Source organism: Condylura cristata, unplaced genomic scaffold, assembly GCF_000260355.1.
Source record: "Condylura cristata isolate star-nosed mole 26May11 unplaced genomic scaffold, ConCri1.0 scaffold00005, whole genome shotgun sequence".
Taxonomy (NCBI): Eukaryota; Metazoa; Chordata; class Mammalia; order Eulipotyphla; family Talpidae; genus Condylura; species Condylura cristata.
This window is the reverse complement of record NW_004567106.1, coordinates 4,200,634-4,220,522: the sequence shown is the minus strand read 5'-3', so window position 1 is coordinate 4,220,522 and position 19,889 is coordinate 4,200,634. Positions and strand designations below refer to the sequence as shown.

Sequence of the window (19,889 nt, the reverse complement as noted above, 5' to 3'; positions counted from 1 at the left end):
CTAAAATTCAATAGGGATGTGCTTTTCTTTTTTTAATATTTATTTTATTTATTTATGCTTATAAGAGCTGGGGTGCAGGCCAGAGATGCAGAGTTAAGGGGTGACAGGAATCTCTAGAGACAGAGTAGGGAGTAGAATAGGAGAATCGACTGAAATACACTGCAGGGGCGAAACAGGAGAGGTCTGCTCCCTGGCCAGGGATCAAACTCCTGCTATAGGGACAGCAAATAGCTTCATGGTGCTGAGACTTAACCCTTGGTCTACCACCAGGAAGGCCCAGGGGCATGTTTGTATGACACTTAATTTTCAGACAATTTTTTTTTGCAATGCACTTTGACCACCTTTATTTTTCCTGTAACTGAATTGATACAAGCACCTATTCAACTGCATGATGAAATGAATACTTTCTTGATTCTTTTTACATTATCCAAAAAATTTTCAGACAACTTTTTAAAACAAAGTCAAGAAGAAACCAAAACCTTCAATTATGTATGAAAAAGGAAAAACTAGTATTAAACACCAAGAGATTCCAAGTTGCTGCTGCTGAGACTGCTACCCACAAATTAGAGAATGCGAAATAAGTTCTGCTTCCTTGCATTTCATTAAAAACTATAATAATCCAGTTTACTTTTTCACTCAGCTATCAATCCAGTACTTCCTAGGTGGTATGCTAGCTGGTGGGTACATGGCACTAAAGAAGAAAGATGCAGTCTCTGACCTCACAGAACCGCTGGTTAATCGGTTCCCCCCCAACAAACATTTTCGATAACTAATTATATAGTATTTGCTAAATGTTAAAAAAACAAAGATGAAAGATAAGTACTTCTAGATTTTAAGGAGCTCATCATCTTGTAGAAAACACAGATATATAAACAGACACCACTGCTCAGTAAAACAAAGGATGTTCCGGGCCCTCCCTGGTGGTAGAGCAGGTTAAAGCACAGCATTGAGAAGCTAAAGCCACCTCAGCATGAATTTGATCCCCACCCCAGAGGTGACCCACAAGGCGCGGCAGACCTCTCCTGACCCACCCGCTGCTCCCCTCAGCAGTGTACTTCGTCAGTTGGCCTGTTCTGCTCCCCACTCTAGTGAATTCTCTCACCACCCTTGCGCCTCTGGTCCGTACCCTAGTTCTGTATGCATAAATAAATAAATCTTTAAAAAAGAAAACAAGACAAACAAAAAAAAGATACTCCATAACTTTGTCCAGCAAGAGGGAAATGGTTTGGGACCAAGTCTTGCTGCTTGAGCAAGAAGTAACCAGGTAAATCAACCAGGTAAAGTAACCAGGCAGTAAGGCAGCAGGTGCAAAGGCAGGGAGATGTGAGGATGACGGAGTGTTGGGAAACAGAAGATAGGTTCGTGTGACTGTAGGGAGACCACCAGTGTGTAGTGTAGGCCATGGCATAAGCAGCTTACAAAACCTTTATTTTGGTCACCACTGAGCAGAGTGGAGTTGAGTGGCAGCTGCCTATGTGAAATAACTGAGGCATCCAGAGAAACTATGCAGAGTACAGCAAGAAAATAAGATGAATGTGTCCTCTTGGAAAACACCAGCTTTTAAGGAATGAAAGAAGAGAGAGAGGAAAGGGTCAGATAAGTAGGAGAGGAGCCCAGAGTATGATAATCTGAGTTATCTAAGAGTTGTTGGTTTTGTTTTGTTGTTGTTGTTTTAAGTGAACAACAGTGTCGAATTCTGCAGAGATTAAATCAGGTAAAGCAATGGAAAAAGGTCAAATCCTTTGATGTTTTCAAGTCTGTGTCACCTCTGAAACAAATAATTCCATTAAGAAGCAAGAGGTGTACAAAACTCAGATTCAGTTTTAAATCTGAAAAGTGCACTAGCAACGGAAAGATGGTGAAAGGGTAAGATAAAGACTAACAGTATGACCAAGTATATGATTTTATGTGTTGTTTGGAAATCATATAATGCAAAGCATAATACAAAGGAAAGGGGAAGAAGAAAGCACCAATATCTCATTCATCTGCAATAAAGCAGAAATGTTCTTCCAGAAACATCAGCCATTGCCTATATTTTGCTTCTGACTTATCCATAAAAAGAACACATTCTTGGTGACACCATAGACTATAACTGTTAAACCCACTTGTTTGCTCAATAAATATTTTAAAATATGCTTGATAGAACTATATCTGGACACCTCCTGTAGTCAGAGACTGAACCAGGAAGCAAGGCTGATGGACAGACAGATACCATGAGCCCTGCCTTCAGAGTTTACAGTCTAGTCAGGAAGATGCACCTTTGTCTAAGAGTTGTACAAATGCCTTCCTAATATCTGAATGTGCCCTGAGGGATAAGTGTTAGGATACTTATAGTGTCTAGCAAAGGGAGCTCATCAAGGGAGGGGTCAACACCAAGAAAAGCAGAGCGAAGTCTGAACACACTTCCAAAGGACAGAGACCTTTGTCTTAGTCCGTCTTATTCTTGCTCTAAGTCTAAATCACTGCAGCCACTCACTCACTAGCCTCGTGAGCCAAGTTGCCTGTCACACACCTTCTTATTCCTCAAATTTATGCCTGGTAGTGGTGCACCCCCCTGCCGAATATATCATTGACCACACCTGCCCGCCTCCCCACTGTTAGCACTCAGCTGGAGTTGTGTTTTGTTTTTTGTTAAACTATTTACAAGGTGCCATAAATTTCTCTCTAACTTCTAAATAATGCCCCAACTAAAACAAGATTCTCTTTCACTGGCCTTTCAAGTGCTAGTTCTATCTGTTCAAATTTATAATTATCTCTGGGAGTGGTGGTGGTGGGTGAAATCAGACACTTTTCAAAGAATCTGTGAAAAACTATTTCTGTCAGCCAAACCAAGTTGTAAATTGCCCAAATTGTGATGAATTAATTAGAGATCATCAGCATTAAATACAAAGTAGCTCTCACTCTCACCTTGAATTTCAAAGAGGGAACATGTGTGATAGACTGTTGCTGATACCTAAACTTACAGCTGTAGATCTGAAGTCCCAGTTTTGAGCCAGAATAAGGACCAGCTCAAGACAGGGCAAGTAAAGGTATGTAGCCCATCCCTCAACTCTTTGCCCATAGCAGGCATCATTAGTCCTTTCCTGTCTCTTCCGAACACAGACATCCTCCTGTGGTAGCTGTTGACCCCTAGAATGAAACCTCATTACCACTGCAGGAGCATCTGGACCTCTATGATCTAATTATACCCCCACCATCCTCTTTAATTTAGCAACTTGGAAGAAACAGGCAGCCCCTTTGGAACATATTTTGCAAATCCAGCTCATTCCAGATACAAACATCATTGCAGAAGTGGAAGTCCTCATGTTGATGTATGTGCATGCCCCTCTCATGCTGGCAGAACACATAAGAACAACTGAACTTCCCTGAGTCCCCAAATCACAGCAGGCATCAAAATGACTATACCTCTTATTCAAGGCATGTGCCAGCAGTCTATGCCAGCCTCAGAAAAAATCAAGGAACCAGTAGTTATCCTGGTCAAAAATATCAGGGAAATGGTAGAAACAGATAAAGAACTATTTCTTGACATCGGCTCTGTTGGAACACATGGGAACACAAAGGAAATTTAATAAATCAATAGAAGTTATACAGGTCTGAGGCCTCACTGGTGGTCTTGGAGTTAAGTCTCAATGCTGTCATCCCTAAGCCAGAGTTTGATCCCCAGCCAGGCAGCTAATCCATATATGGCACAGCAGACCTCTCCTGACTCGCCCACTGCTCCCCTCAGCAGTGTATTTCAGTAGACGTGCCTATTTTACTCCCCACTCTGTCTCTGGTGAATATTCTCACCCCCTGCAACATTTGCCTATACAAAAGTAATAAATAAAAAGAAAGAAAAGGATAAGAGAATTACACTTAAAAAAGGGAAAGACTGCTACACAGTGAACACAAAAACAGTAATTCGAAAGGACACCTGCATCCCTATGTTTACTGCAGCACAATTTACAATCTATAAGCTATGGAAGCAACTCAAATGCCCCAAAATAGATGAGTGGATCAAGAAGATGTGTCTATTTACACAATGAAATATTACTCAGCAATCAAAAAGGATAAACTCATAACCTTTGCAGCTATATAGATGGAGCTCAAAGGATCATGCTCAGTGAAATAAACCAGAAAGAAAAAGAAAAATATTGAATCGTCTCTCTTATAGGGAGAATATAAAGAAAACAAGTAAGGAATCAAGGGGAAAAAAAGTAATTACAATAAAGTAAAAATAACAATCATCAGGCAGCTATAGATCAGAGATATTCTATAGGGGAGGAGGAGGGAGAAGGACCAGGACAGGAGTGTTAAGAGCACAAGAGACTATGGTGATGTTGCACAGGTGAATTCATGGTGGGAATTTCATGGGGAAAACATACATTGTGCAAGAATGAAGGATGATGTAATAAATCTATTTTAATTTTTTTTTGAAAATTTTAAAAAGAGAGAGTCAGGGTCTTCCCTGGTAGTGCAACAGGTTACAGTGCAGCACTGTGAAGCTAGCCACTGCAACCACTGCAGCCTGAGTTTGATCCCCAGCTAGAGAGGTGACCCACATGGCACAGCAGACCTCTCCTGACCTACCCGATACTCCCCTCAGCAGTGTGTTTCAATCAGTTTGCCTGTTCTGCTCCTCACTCTGTCTCTGGTGAATCCTCTCACACACCCCCAAACCTCTGTTCTGTACCCCAGTTCTTGCATGCATAAACAAATAAAACTTTAAAAAACAAGAGAGAGAGAAGTTACATAAGTCTTAGTCCTGGATATAAAAGCTGTAGTTGTGAGGACAGTGCCCAGACAGTAAAAAGTTCTGAACTCAGGCGTAAGGATGGAGGTCTTCAGTTTTTTGCTTTACATATTATCACACACATTGAATAAATATAATACAGACAACCACTAAACAAAGGAAAAAGGACACAGTAGTATCTAAATTTATTTCTTCAGATGATTTATGACAAATGTTTCATCTGACAAGAACATAACTCCAACAGTACATATGTCATATATTACAGAAGCATAGATCCCCAAAATTCACACTTAGTTGGACAGTACAGGACTCTCCAACCAGACAACCTAGAATGGTATGTTTTAATTTATAATAATAATTACATCTTTAACATTTGTACCTACTGACTATTAATTAGTCTGAATAAAATAGGAATGTAGTGTGTCAAACACTCATGATTATCCAGTGAAAGATTGAGACCGTGCAACTAACAACTGAAATATAAACAAGATTTTAAAAAATACACCAAGATATAATAGCCCCAGATAAAATGTCTACAATATCACATTAGAGACCCTTGGTGATTGATGCAAAAAATAAATATATTCAGAAAAGGACTAGTTAAAAAAGAAAAAAAATGATATCTGAGAATAGAAAAAATTACTTAATGAAAAGTAATCAGTAGAATACAGAAATAGCCCTTTATTTACTCCCCAGGGTTCTGTGGCTGCTGTGGGTTAAGGTGAACTTCCCTTAACCAAAAGTAAAATGACACAGAACTCCTAATTTGCACTATGATGTAACTATGAATTAATGATTTATTTATAAATGACACAGACCTCATTTTGGTATATATTTATTCTTTGATGAAATAACAATAAAAATTAGTGGAGTTTTTAATAAAATCAGGGGTAGAGACAATGGTAAGAAAAAATATTACAAAGAAATGTGAAGTCAAAACATTGAAATGTTTCAAAAAATAAATCCTGTAACTATAACATTTGGAGATTTTCATCCATGAAGACACTCAATGTTTCTTCAAAAACGAATCTTGGAACTAATAAGAAGCCAAATTAACTTCTTTTTTATCCCCCATAACCACCCTTTATATTGTGTTGTCACTTTCCTTTCCTCCCGTTAACCTCAGAGCCCTCTGGATATTATTGGTGTACCCTGGTTTTTGAAAGTGTTTCATGTTATCTAATATCTACTATGTAAATATCCAGTTGTCTAATTTACATTCTCATTTGTTACATGTAATTCCCTCAAACTCCCTCCAATCCTTAGAAATGACTACATTTCATCCTTTCTATGGCTACATAGTTCTCCATGGTGTGGCTATACCAAGTTACCAAGTTACCTGCATCCAATCATCTTCCAATGGATATTTATTAGACTGCTTCCACATCCTAGCTTTTGTAAATAGCTATTGTAAAACCTATGGATTTTTGGTGTGAATGGTTTTATATTCTTTGGATGTAGGCCCAAGAGTGAGATTGCTGGGTCATATAATATTTTAAGTTTTAGTTTCTCAAGGTAAATCCATAATGGTTTTAAAATTTATATTCCCGGCCCTCCCTGTGGCGTAGCCGGTTAAAGCACAGCACTGAGAATCTAAAGCCGCTTCCACATGAGTTCGATTCCCGCCTGCCCTGGAGGTGACCACATGGCGTGGCAGACCTCTCTGATCCGCCCGCTGCTCCCCTCAGCAGTGTACTTCGTCGATCTGCCTGTTCTGTTCCCCACTCTGTATCTGGTGAAGCCTCTCTCGGCCCCTGAGCCTCTGGCCTGTACCCCAGTTCTGTATGCAAAAATAAACCTTTAAAAAAAAATTTATATTCCCATCACATGTAGTAGGATTCCTTCTTCTCTGCATCCTCTCCAAAACTTATTGTGCGAGGTCTTTTATTTATTTACTTACACATTTACTTATTTTTTATTTTTATTATTTTTAATTATAATTTATTTATATGTAAATATAAATATATTATTTATTTACATCATTGTTCATTTTTGTACAGTATTTGCTTTCTCTTCTCAGGTGTCCTCCTCATAAAATTCCCACCATCAATTCAGCTGTGCACCATCGCCATAGTCCCTTGTGCTCTTCCCTCCCTTTTTTTATCCTTCTCCCTCCTTCTCCCCTGCAGAATGTCTCTGATTCATAGCTACCTGTTAATTTTGGGGCTTTTTATTGTTTTTGTTATTTTTCCACTGAGCTCTTATTTGGTTCCCCTATATTCCTCCTATAAGCGAAACCATCTGATATATATATATTTTTTTCCTTTTGACTTATTCACAGAACATAGTCCCTTCTGGCTCAATAAATGTTGCTGTGAATGGCATGAGTTTATCTTTTTTGATTGCTGAATATTATTTCATTGTGTATATACACCACATCTTCTTTATCCAACCATCTATTTGAGTTGCTTCTATATCTTGTTGCATTTGAGTTACTTCTATATCTTACCTGTTGTGAAGAGTGCTGCAATAGTAAATAATTAATAATTTTGCAGTAATTAATCCTTTTGAATTAATATTTTTGTGCCCTTTGGGTAGATTCCTAGAAGTGGAATTACTGGATTATATGGAAGCTCCAGTTTTAGTAGCTTGAGGAATTACACACAGCTTTCCATAGTGGTTGGACCAGTTTGCATTCCCACCAGCAAAGGAGGAGATTTCCTTTTTCTCCACATCCTCACCAACATTTGTTGTTTCCTGCTTTTTTTGATATGTGCCATTCCCACTGGTGTGAGGTGGTATCTCAGTATCTCATTGTGGTTTTGATTTGCATTTCCTTGATAATAAATGATCTGAACATTTTTTCATACAGTTGTTGGCCATTTCCATTTTCTCTTTGAAGAAGTGTCTTCTTAGCTCTTCTTCCTGTTTTTTGACTAGATTATTTGCTTTATTTTTGTTGAGTCATGTGAGTCCAATTTAGATCTTTGTGATCAGTCCCATATCAGTTATATGAGGTGTAAAATTTTCTCTGAATGAGTAGGGTATCTCTATTTTTGCTAATGTTGCTTTTGCTATACAGAAGCTTTACATTTTATTATCATTATTATTGGCTTACATATAAAATTTACTGGCTTGCAGTTGTTTGTATAATTTCTTGTGATCCTTTGCATTTATCTATTATTTGTGGCTCTTCTCTCTTTTGTGATTCTATTAATGTTTTTTCTTTCTTTTGTTAGCCTCGTTAGAGTTTTGTCTATTTTGCTTGCCTTTTTAAAAAAACAGTTCTTAGCTTAATTTTTTATATAGTCTTTTCTTGATCTCTATTTAATTTACTACCATTCTTATTTTTACATTTCCCTTCCTTCTATTAACTTTGAGTCTTGTTTGTTCCTCTCTTTCAGTTAAAGATAGGTGTATTATTAGATTATTTATTTGGAATTTTTCTTATAAATTCTTAATATGGGCTACAATTATAATGCCCCTTCAATCTGCTGTTGCTGCAACCCATAAATTCTGTTAGCTTGTATCATCATTTCCCATTCATCTCAAAGTATTTTTAATAAATATTGCTTTGATTTCCTCTATTTTTCAATAGCTATTAAACAGTATATTGCTTAGTCTCCATGTATTCATAGTTGTTAGTGTTATATTTTCTTATAATTGCTTTCTAACTTTATGGGATTATGAGTCAAAGAGAATACTGGGTATAATTTTGATCTTTGCATGGACAATAAACTCAAATGTCAAGACATGATCTATTCTTGAAAATATTCCATGTGCACTTGAAAAAACTGTATATGCTATGGTTTGGGGGTAGAGTGTCCTACAATGTCTGTAACATCTACTTGGTTTAGCATCTCATAAAGGTTATTGTTTCTTTATTTATTCTTTTCCTTATTGATTTATCCATTGTTATAAGTGTGGTAAATTCCCAAGGGAAAAATACATAATTTATTTTTAATTATATATATTTATATGTGTCTAAATATAAATTTATATAAATTTATATTTATATTTATCTTCCCATCCAATGCTCTTCCCACTCCTGTTTTAATCTCTCTTCCTCCCCTTCCTCTGCTGAATATCTCCAATTTATTGTTTCTTACTAATGTTTTTCTCTTTAAAAAAAAAAGAAAGAAAGAAAGAAATTTAAAAGGAAGACCAAACAGATGGTCAGAAAACTTTTCAGTAAAAACATTACAACCATAAAGGGACAGAGAGATATTTAAAGAACTTAGGATAAAAGGATTCCATTATTTCTATATTACTATTATTGTATTGTTATCAATATTTCTCTTAAATTCTATTATTGTCTTATATATCTTTGTGTACCACTATTTGATGCATAAGTATTAATTTATGAATGTTGCTACTTCTTATCATACTAGACTTAATCATAATGTAGTATCTGTCTCTCATTACATTTCCTAATTGGAAGTCTATTTTACCTTCTTTATACACACACACACACACACACACACACACACACAAGACATGTAACTTTCTTCTAGCTTTTAACTCTAAGTACATGCTTGTCTTTGTTGATAAGATTGGTTTCTTATAAATAAAAGAGGATTGGGCTTTGTTTTGAAATTCATTGAGCCATTCCACATCTTTAGATTGGTGAATGCGGCAATTTACATTTAAAGTGATTATGGAGACATAAATGTTTATATCTATAATGGTGTTTTAATGGGGGACGGGGGTTGGTTTGTTTGCTTTGTCTTTTTTATTTTTTGAAGGCTTCTTGCAAATTTTTTAAAGTTCCATTTCCATTGTCTATGTGTTACTTCTATTAATTTCTGTTTGAGTGTTCTACTGAGGTTAGTATATGGTGGGCTATTTGTGTGACCCCAGGTGATCTGGCCTCTGTCTCAATCTGATGGGCCACAATATTAGCCTCCTCCTCCTATTCTTCTTCCCCACGTTTAGTAATTTATGTTTCTGCTGTTTTGATATCCATGTTTCTGCTATTTTTTTTAATAATCCCTAGATAATTTTCTTTCATTTACAGCTTGGTGTCGATAAATTCTTTTTGATTTGCTTTTCAGTGAAACTTTTACTCTACCTCTGTCTTGAATGTTAATCCTCCTTGGTAAAGGATTTTGAACTGATAGTCTTTTTCCTTAAGTATCCTTTGAGTCCCTTCATGTTTGCATTGTTTCTATTGAAAAATGTACTTCTGATTGGTGATCCTTTATAAGTTACCTATTTTCTCTTGATATGTTAAATATTCAGTCCTCATAATTGTAGTCAACAGTTCAATTAGCATGTGTCTTGGTGTCTGACTACTTGATTTGTTGTTATTTTTAATTTGGCCCACTTGGATCACAATGTTCATTTCATTTCCACATTAAGATGATTATCAGTAATTATTTATTTAAATAGATTTGTTTGTTTGAGGTGACATTGGTTTACATCATTGTATATTATTCAGAGGAATGGGTTCACATCTATGTAGTTCTCTTTCTTCTCCTGTGACCCCCATGATGTAAGTATTTTCTCTTCAAGTTGTCCCAACTGAACCTTGCCTATTTTCATTTTTTGGATTATCTATTCTCTCTGTTGTTCTATTGGTGTATTTCTCTAACATTGTATTTTTGAGTCCATTAATTGCCCCTATTGTTTTTGTTTGTCTAGAGTTCCTCAATTGTACTTTTTAAATCGGCTATAGTGTTTCTAGGCAAATTACTTCTAAATGTAGCTGTCTCATGTTTGTTAATTATTTTTATCTTTATTCTGGTGGTGTTTTATTTCTTAGTTACATATGCATTTTCAGAACCATTATCTTTAACTCCTCTTCTGTCATGTTCTGCAAATCTGCTGGATCAAGCCTCCTCTTAGGTTTTTATTTGTTTGTTTGTTTGCTTGCTTTGACATTTGAGAAGTACTCTTCTGTCATCTCTTTTTATGTATTGTAGTAAAAATAGATTCTCAGACTGTTGTCTTTTTATATGTTGAAGTTCTGAGCATTAGAACTGGTGAAAGGTAGTTGGTATAAAAGAGGACTTAAACAATAGGGTACCAGTAAAAGTAGGAATTCAAACTCTACTGGGCTGTTGGTGCAGAATTCTGTGGTAAGGATCCACAGTGATCCCCTCCTTGAAGCCACATCCTCCATGTTAGTGTCTCTTCCACCTCATGTACAGTTATACTTGATATTTTAAACACTAGAAGTATTGCTGGGCATAGATTGTATTTAATACAGGGCCAACAGACAAGAGTTGTTCTCTTTTCCAACACAGACCCTTATTCTGGGGTGTTTGCTTCTATTACTGACAGATACTTGAACTCTAGTTTGTTCAAGTATTCTTTTGTTTTGGTATCAGCCCAGGGAGGGGTAGGGAGAATACCCCACCCTTTGAATACCCCAGTCTTTAAGTAGCGGCCTCTCCTATGGGTACACCCAGGTGTTCTGATCTGTTTGTGCCTGCTGATTCAGGCTCCAGCTTTTCTATATTGAGAAGCTGAGACTCAATCTAGTAATCACTCTGCATTCCCACACCTACAGTTCTTCAAATGTTCATGTACCATCCTGTGTGCCAACTCACACCCCCTTATCCAGTGCAGTGTTGGGTCCCAGAAATCCCAGATGTTGGAGTGAGTAAACAACAGTGAGGGGCTAAACAGTATTTCACCCTCTCTCTCTGGTAGTTTGCACAGCACTGTTATCATTATAAATAGAGTTCACTTAAGTTTTTCTTAACCCTGTCCTTTGCAACTTTGATCCTCATATGTGCTATAGCTATTCATTTTCCCTTGGGGCTTTTTTTGGTTTTCTTTTACTGCATCTAGTTGTATGTATATGAAAGAGACAAGTCCAGTGTCTCTAGCTTTCCAGACTCCCCCTTACATTTTTTTAAAAATCCACTTCCCTTCCTACACCTTTCCTGGGCTAGTTTCTTTCTTTCTTTCTTTCTTTTTTTTCTTGGAAACACACAGAATGAGGCATAAATTATGTATTTCCACCCACAGGGAAACTAAGAGGTATAGGTATTTTTTCTAAATGGGTGAAATCTGTCAGTAACTCATACAAAACAGTCTTCTTGCTTTCATTCATGCATTTAGGCATGTCAGCTATCTGATCTGCCCCCTGCCACTCCCTCAAGCCCAGCTGACAGTGCCTGCTCCCTGCACATTTTGTCCCTGTCCTGAAATACTTTCCCCACCTTATCTGTCTGGAAAATTCCTGTTTGTCCATTTTTTGGGACCCAGTGTCACTGTGATGTCTAGTTTTACCTGTTCCTTTGTTTTGTTATTTGTAGATCTTCAATATCAGTCCCTGTCCAGTTCCTTTTGTAATTTATGTGTATGGTATGCAAAAATTTCATTTTCTTTTTTAATGATAGCTTAAGTTATGTGGAAGCATTTGGCTTTCATATAGTGCCTTTGTTGCCTGCTGTTTTTTGACTCATCCCTTGGTCAAGATCCAACCGATGGTGGGTGCACAGTCATAAATTTAAATTGTTTCCCAGTTGTGGTGTTTCCCTGTCCAGGGCACCAGCACTCCAAAGTCATGCTTTCAGAGAAACCCAGGTCAGACTCTTCCATGGCTTTCCACTTGTGTGTATTCTGTCATTTTTCCAGGAAATTCCAAACTAACTCTTAATGGGAGCAAAGACTTTCCACCTAGCACATTATAGTCTATTTCTCTTTCTTATGACTGTTAACTCCTCTCTCCACATTGTCTAGCCTTATTATCTCATCTGCACTTAATCCTACATTTTCTTCTCTGTGCTAAAATCTGATGAGCTACTTGTGTGTCCCAAGCCTGCCTCTTGACTGTCTCGGGTACCCTGCCTATGTCTGGGCATCTCCTCACTCCTCCATGTTCTCAGTATCTGACAGGAATAATGCTACATTCAATTATCTTTTTTGAGGCCACTAGTGTTTTTGCCATACTTACCCACTTGCAGACAGGAGATGTCTGTAATGAAGCTTTACACTGTTCTCTTCTTGCTTAGGTTAAACAGATGTGGGAAACAGATCATGGGGAAAAAACTGGAAGGAAAAACCAGGACCCCTGTCCAAAAGATAAATCTTCCCCTAGTTTTTTTCAGACTTTACAAAAAAAATTGAAAATGTTTTAAATTAGATTGTCCAGATGTCAACCCTAAGTCTTCCAACAACTTGAAGACCTACAATCTGATGGTGCCTACAGTGGAATGAATTCCTTAATAACACTAACTAGCACTCATCACCACTTCTAATTGTTGCTGTTTCTTATTAAATCTGGCTTCACTTGTCTGGAGATGATACATTCACATCCTTTAGTCTTTTTCTAAGCGAAGCTCCATCTAAAACTGGTGTACTCTCTCAACTAGTGGTGTCAGCATCACCTGCAAACTTGTCAGAAATGCAAATTATTGTGTCTCACATATTCACTGCATCAGAAATTCTAGAGGTGGGGTCAGTCATCTGTGACTTAACAGCCCTCCAGGTGATTCTGAGAAATGCCAGATCTTGAGAATCACTGATTTAATTTCTCTGCAAGGTACACGGAATCAGAAAAATGTCAGCAGTACAGGTAGGGAGGGAAAGTCACAATAGCTTCCTGTGCATTCTTCTTTAGCTAGCTCTTTCAAGGTTAGAGCCACTTTTTCCATTGTACCAGATAGCCTGTGGTTCTGTGACTCTTTGAAATACTTATCAGACGTCCTCAGTTTTACCATTGTGTATCTGAAAATATTTTTCCCTCCCCAAATAATTTTCTCTATTTTGAATTCAACTTGTATTTTACTTTTTACATGCATTAACTTTTCCAACTTTTCTAGTATGTTCTGTATGTAATTCCACTTTCCAAGATAACTGTCACCCCCACTTACATTTTCATCATTTGTGCACTTAATTATAAGATGCTTTACTCCAGAAACTAAAACATTGCTGATAAAATACTGTTACACATGGATGGTATATGGGGAGTAATGACACAGAAAAATCAAGCAAGCTTTTAAAATGTGCTTGTACTTGAATCTATTTTTGTTGAAGATATTTAACACCCCAGCAGTGTCAACTAACAAAAACAAAATAAGGCCAACCAGTAAGAAGCAGCAGCAGGAAGAGAAGAGCTTTCCAGATTCTGAACCCTGTTCTCAGTGTCCCATTCCTATCTAAGATGGGTAACACCTCTCTTTCCTTCTCTAGATATGTTCAAAACCCTGGGCACATAGGAACTCCCTCACCTTCTTCTCTGTTGACTCTTTCTGCTCTCATCCTGTGTTAATCTGACTGCCATAACAAAGTACTCCTGAATAGAAGGCTTAAACGATGGCAACTTACTGCCTCATAGTTACAGTCTCCAAGTCTGAGGTCAATGTCATCAGAATCCTTTCTTCTGGGCTTCTCTCCTTCAGGTGGTCACCTTCTCCTGGGGCACTCATAAGGCATTCCTCTGTTGTCACTGTCCCAATCTCTTCTCCTTGTAAGAAAATCCATCCGATTGACTGAGAGCCACCATAATGGCCTCACCTTAACTTACTCACCTCTTTGAAGGATCTATCGCCATTATAGCCATATTCTCAGATACTGGGTTTCAAGGTTTTGGCATATAAATTTGAGGTGTGACACAATTCAGCTCATATGTATGTGGTCGTAGCACATGGCTTAAAATTCACAAATGGGTCAATAGAGGAATGATCGAAACTTAAGCTCCAGCACCTTCAGGCAATGCATAAGGGTATAGTGGATAAACAGAAAATATGGTCATATAAACAGGAAATTGAGAAAAGTATGCTTGGGTTATTTACTCATACTAAGTAACGGATATGCTACAGGCAGTTCTATTTCAGCTATGTCCCAGATGACACCAAAATCATACTTTCAGCTAATGGTCTAGCCCCCAATAGGTACCAAGGTGTGTGTGTAGGTAGGTGTGTGTGTGTGTGTGTGATAAATATGTGTGTGTATGTGGCTTATATATGTGGTTTATATATATATGGTTTATATACACATATATGGTTTATATTGGTTTATATATACATTAAGTACTTTAGAATCTTAGAATGTAATACTAAACTAGAAAAAATATTTAAATTTTCATATAAAAAATGAGTTATGTTCAAATTGATAGATCATGATGTTCTACGCTTGTGTTATTTAACTTGGAGAGCAGCTCGTCAGGGTAGTTAGAGCACATCTCATTTGTCCCCTCACCCCAATTGGAGTGTCCTGCCATTTCCTGAGCAGTATCTGGTGTCCAATGAAGACAGCAGTTGAAATGCAACATAGCACAGTGGAAGGAGCTCTGGCTCTTGAGTCAAACATACCTGGATTTAAAGCTCACTTATAGGAGCTATGTGATCCCAGGCAAGCCATTTACTATTTTTTACCTCTCTGCTTCCTCCTCTATATATAATGGTATCACTAATACCTAACAAAAGGGGCTATTGCCAGGATTTAAAAACAATATGTAAAAACACACAGGAAATGTGCAATAATTGATATTCATATAGCTGGCCTCTCAAGATCAAGGCAATGTAATGAAGCATCTACCCTTACAGAAGCTTCAAAGTTTCTTTTTCTCTCCAGGAAGGAAAAGGAATGTTTTTCCTTCATGCTTTTAGTTATCCCCTAACTCCCTGAGTTTTCCTTTGGTAAATTTATCTCAATTTTTCATCCTAAGTTATATTCTAAGTATTTATACACTTATTTCTTTGGCCACTAATTACATAATATAGGTGTATATTATTTTCAGTTAAGTCAGTATCTGAAAAGCAATGTAATTAAATCTCACTAACCTAGTCCTAATGTGATTGACTTAAAATATATTTAACTTTTATACTGAATCCCAGCATTATTTCATGTAGTCTACATCTCTGCTTTCTCTTTCCTTATTTCATACAGATCAAATATATTTAATCAAAGATTAACATACCAAAATCATTAAAGTAAGACTATCAAGGAGAGGACTCTTTTTATAGTTTACCTGAAAAGAATTGCAGTTTTAGGATGGGGATAGAGGTGGTACTTCTAACGTCCTCTTTAATTAAGGGAAGAACTTACGAAAGAGAGACCAAGCTCTGAGAGTGATGTTTATATGTATAAAAGGCAATCAGGGCTAACAAGTCACACTGGAATAACAGATGCATGTCTAATGTCTATACTGGCAATTAGAAAGAGATGAATAGCTCCATTAGTATATTTCTGCTTATATAATCTTGATTCTTGTCAAGTAAGGACCTTTCAGAATTTTTATTGGTTTTTCTGAGCTGTCTAGTTGAACTCTAGAGGGTAAATAGGATCCCAGGTTTCTAAAAAAAACCCACTTATTTCCTTTGAAAAAATCTTTCTTAGATTGTCTGTTATTTTAGATTTATCTCTGCCTTTGTGTAGACATAGACTAAGCTCTTAAAGAATTGTTTCATGGTTTCCTCACGAATTCTTTTTCTTGCATAGCTTAATATATAAGCCTTGCTTGCTTTAATGACTCCTAAATGAGATTGAAGTCTAGTCATTTTATCTTTACTGAGTAGTGTCTGAGAAAAAAAAATTAATTGATTATTGTCTTATTCAGTTCCTTGATGATACTTTACCATACCCCAGTCCAATAAACTATTGATGAAATGGTAAAACTGAATTCTATCTTATGATTCAGTAACTCAGAACCATAAAAATCTTTTGTCAAGTAACAATATTTAGAAGGACAACTCAATAGGCTAGAGCAGGTAACTGACATGCAAATATCTATCACATTTTATTAAGCAAATTAAAAATAGATTTAATCTTTCATGTGTCACTACAAAATAAAATTTACTGGATTCAATTGTTCATTATATGCTTAGATTGGCTAATTACTTAAAGCAGATGCTTCATGCATACTAATTTGGGTTCCATGTCAATTACCACTATCTTTGGTTCAAAATCCAGCCACCACTTAACACAATGTAGTAACAGTAAGGATGTTTACTTGAAACGTAAGACAGGCATTTCTGTGGGGGACTGCAGAGCATCCTGGGAACCATTCTGTGCTATGACTAGGAGCCTCAATTAAGAGGTTCCACATATCATATAACCTTGGGTCAGTAATTTTCTTCTCATAATCATATAGGCCTATCTGCTGCATAAAAATATCATGTAAAGCTAGGAGCAAAAAAAAAAAAAAATACTACCGGTGAACTATCACCAGTAACACCAGTAAAGTAGCACATTAATAACAACTACTTAAAGGTGAAGTGCTAATTAAAACACTTTAGGGAATTAAAAACACTGACCATCCCATGTGTTAGAATGATGAGTGCAACTAAAATTCTCGTGCATTGCTGATGGGGGTATAAAATATAGCAAGTACTTTTGAAATCATCTGGTACTTTTTGTAAGTTATATGTGCATTTATAGTACAACCCAGTAATTCCTACAATTCCACTCCTAGATATCTACAGAAGAGTAATTAAAACACAGGTACACACAAATACTGGTACATAAATGTTTGTATCAGGTTTGTTTGTAATTGTTCAAAACTAGAAATAACCTACATGTTGAATAAATAATTTGTGACATAGTTTGAGGTATATATATATATACAATAAAGATATATACCGTAAATACATACATACTCTTCAGCAATAAAAGTAATGATAATAATACGTGCAACAAAATGGATGAATCTCAAAAATATCTGAGGAAAAAAAACATCAATTAACAGTGTACACACCATATGATTCCACTTCTAGAATTATGTTAAATGAGTCTATTGTGACAAAAAGCAGAGCAATAGTTATCTAGGCCTAGGAGTTGGGGAGAAATTGATGGCAAAATTGATTTGGAAACTTTGTGGAGTGATGGAAATTTCCCTATCTTAATTATGATAGTGGTTTCACAGGTGTATGTGTTTGGCAAAACCCATCAGCCTGTATGCTTGAAGTGGGTGTGTTCTGTTATATGTAAATTATATTTCAATAATGTTGAAGTTAAAAAATGAATACATACACACATTGGGAAAGCAGTGAAGCTGAAGCTTCCCAGGCTGGCTCTCAGACCTGAGAATTGAGGGGAGATGGGCGCCTGTTCCGGAAGCGGCTCTCCTACCTCAGCTCAGGGCCTGACTTGATTCTATCCCAGGCTCACTTCTTATAAAACAACAACTCTGCTGCGGACTGAGCTGATGCCAATGAAATCACTGTACAAACCAAAAAGCACTACAAACAAACAGCAAAGGTGGAGACTCTCAGGGCTCACACTGTCCTGTGTCTGGTTTCTAGAGGATAACAACGCAAAACAAAAGAAAACAGGCAGCTACATCCCCTCTGCTCTCTTCTTTCTTTCCTCAAATGAGCTCCTCTTCCATCTCCTTTGAAACTAGCAAGGAGTCAAAAATAAGTGAACATGAAGAAAGTCGTCCGTAAAGCACACAAAATTTTACAAATTAATTCTTACTTGTGACATTTTCACTAAGCTTAAGGCCAGGATCAGACATCATGTCCAAAAGTAGCTATTCCATACCAAAGTAAGTGACAGAGGGTGGAGAGCCCTCAACACACTGCTGGCACCAATTAAGAGAGGTGACAAGCAAGAGCTACAGATAGGTGTGGGTGCTTTAGTCCCAACTCCCCAACATCTTTCTTAATTTGCACAGGATAGCATATGACATTTTTCTCAAAGCCGCAGTAACTGACCCAACCCCTTGAGTTTAGAAGAGCAAAAAGTTCCCCTACACACTCAGCCGAAAAAAAATATACTATATAAGTCAGAATAGTCAGGCATAGCCACACCTTGAAGGCTGAGTTTTGCATTCTAAGTTGATTTTGTCATTTGTAATGTAATGTTGCATTGTAATTTACCTGTGTGTATCTGTGAAGTCCGTCAAATGCACGATATAAAGAGAAAGAAAGAGTACAGCCACAAATCATGATTGAAAGATGTAAAAAATCGGGTGTCCTAGCAAACCAAGCAAGGAATCAATAATATAGCTAGAATTACAAATAAAATGTCTGTCAAGCAGCAACATGTTATCTCCAGAACATCCTACTCACTGTTAAGATATGCATACTTCCTGAGAAATACATACTCTTAGAAATAAAGTTTTCAACCCCAGATGAAACTTCTATTCGCTGGCGTTTCCCCCCTAATTTTTCATTCATTTGTGTATTTTTACATCCCCCCATGTAGCTCCACCAACCCTCCCAGACGTCAGTGGGTCAAGCAGCCTCCCAGGGCAACCTTCTGCACCTGGCTCACAGCCAAGCTTCCATGTCTCAAAGCCCCATCCGGCAGGCTTCTTCTTCCTCCTCCTCATCCTCCTCTTCTTCAGCTTTGAGCGTGGGCCAGTTAGTCAGCAGTAAGTATCCTTTCTGGCTCGGTTGATCATGGTGGCCTTCTTGTTGCCTATTTGCAATTCTCTCTCTCTCCCCTCCCCCACTCCACCTTTCTCCCCCACCCCCATCCCCACTACCCCAACTCTCGCTTTTATTCTCTCGATTTGAAGATGAATATCCTGGCCCTAGGAGGCCATTATTGGGGTGAAGTTCACACCCAGGACCTTACTATTCCCTGGGAAAGCATGCCTTCTTGAGGAGTGTGGCAGGACCCGGTTTCCATCTCCAGCGCTTTCTGATGTGCTGAGTCAGTGCTGCCACTCCAGGAGGGAGAAGCTGATCAGCTTGCAGGGCATGAGCCACGAGCTGAGAACTGAAATAACCAACAACAGGCACACAGCCGGTAGGTCAAGCTGCTTTTCTGTGTGTTTGAAGTCCCCTGCAGTTCTATTTGTAGGTGTCAGAGGAAATAAAAGAAAGTGTGCCTGTGGGCGGGTGGGTGTGTGTATACAATGAACTGCCTCCAGTGGATGTGGGCAAGCGGCATGGGCTGGACGCCAATGGAAAATCTCGGAACAACCATTCATAAAATAAACCTGCAACTGTGCCTCCCTGAGTAGGCCATACGTATATAATTTTTAGCACTGGAATCTGCCCCTAAGACAGAGTGTCACATGTGAATAAAACTATATTAAGATGAATGGGACAATGGGTTAATTTAATGTTGGTTATAGAAAATCAATAAAATCTGATTAAAAGTAATAGTGTTAGTTATTCACCTTCGATGCAGTTTTTACTCATTTATAAAATCACAGACCATGCACGTAGATTGCAATTCTGCTGGGACCAAAACTCCAGTAGTTATGGGTGTAAAGGGCTAAAGCACTACTTAGGCATCTGTGCCATAGAACAAGGTTACATGTGAGGAGTATGTCTGGTCCAGTCAGTATCTGTGAAGACCTGCT

General features: G+C 37.6%; 1 protein-coding gene across 2 annotated transcripts in view; it reads left to right on the top strand.

Moving 5' to 3' along the window:
* The window catches only part of POU6F2 (POU class 6 homeobox 2), a 491,272-nt gene that overhangs the window by 458,627 nt on the left and 12,756 nt on the right, over positions 1–19,889 (top strand). For both annotated transcript variants that reach the window (XM_004676660.1, XM_004676659.1), the window contains exon 9: positions 18,779–18,947. In XM_004676660.1, coding sequence (XP_004676717.1) covers positions 18,779–18,947 — 169 coding nt within the window. The remainder of the gene's footprint in view (positions 1–18,778; positions 18,948–19,889) is intronic.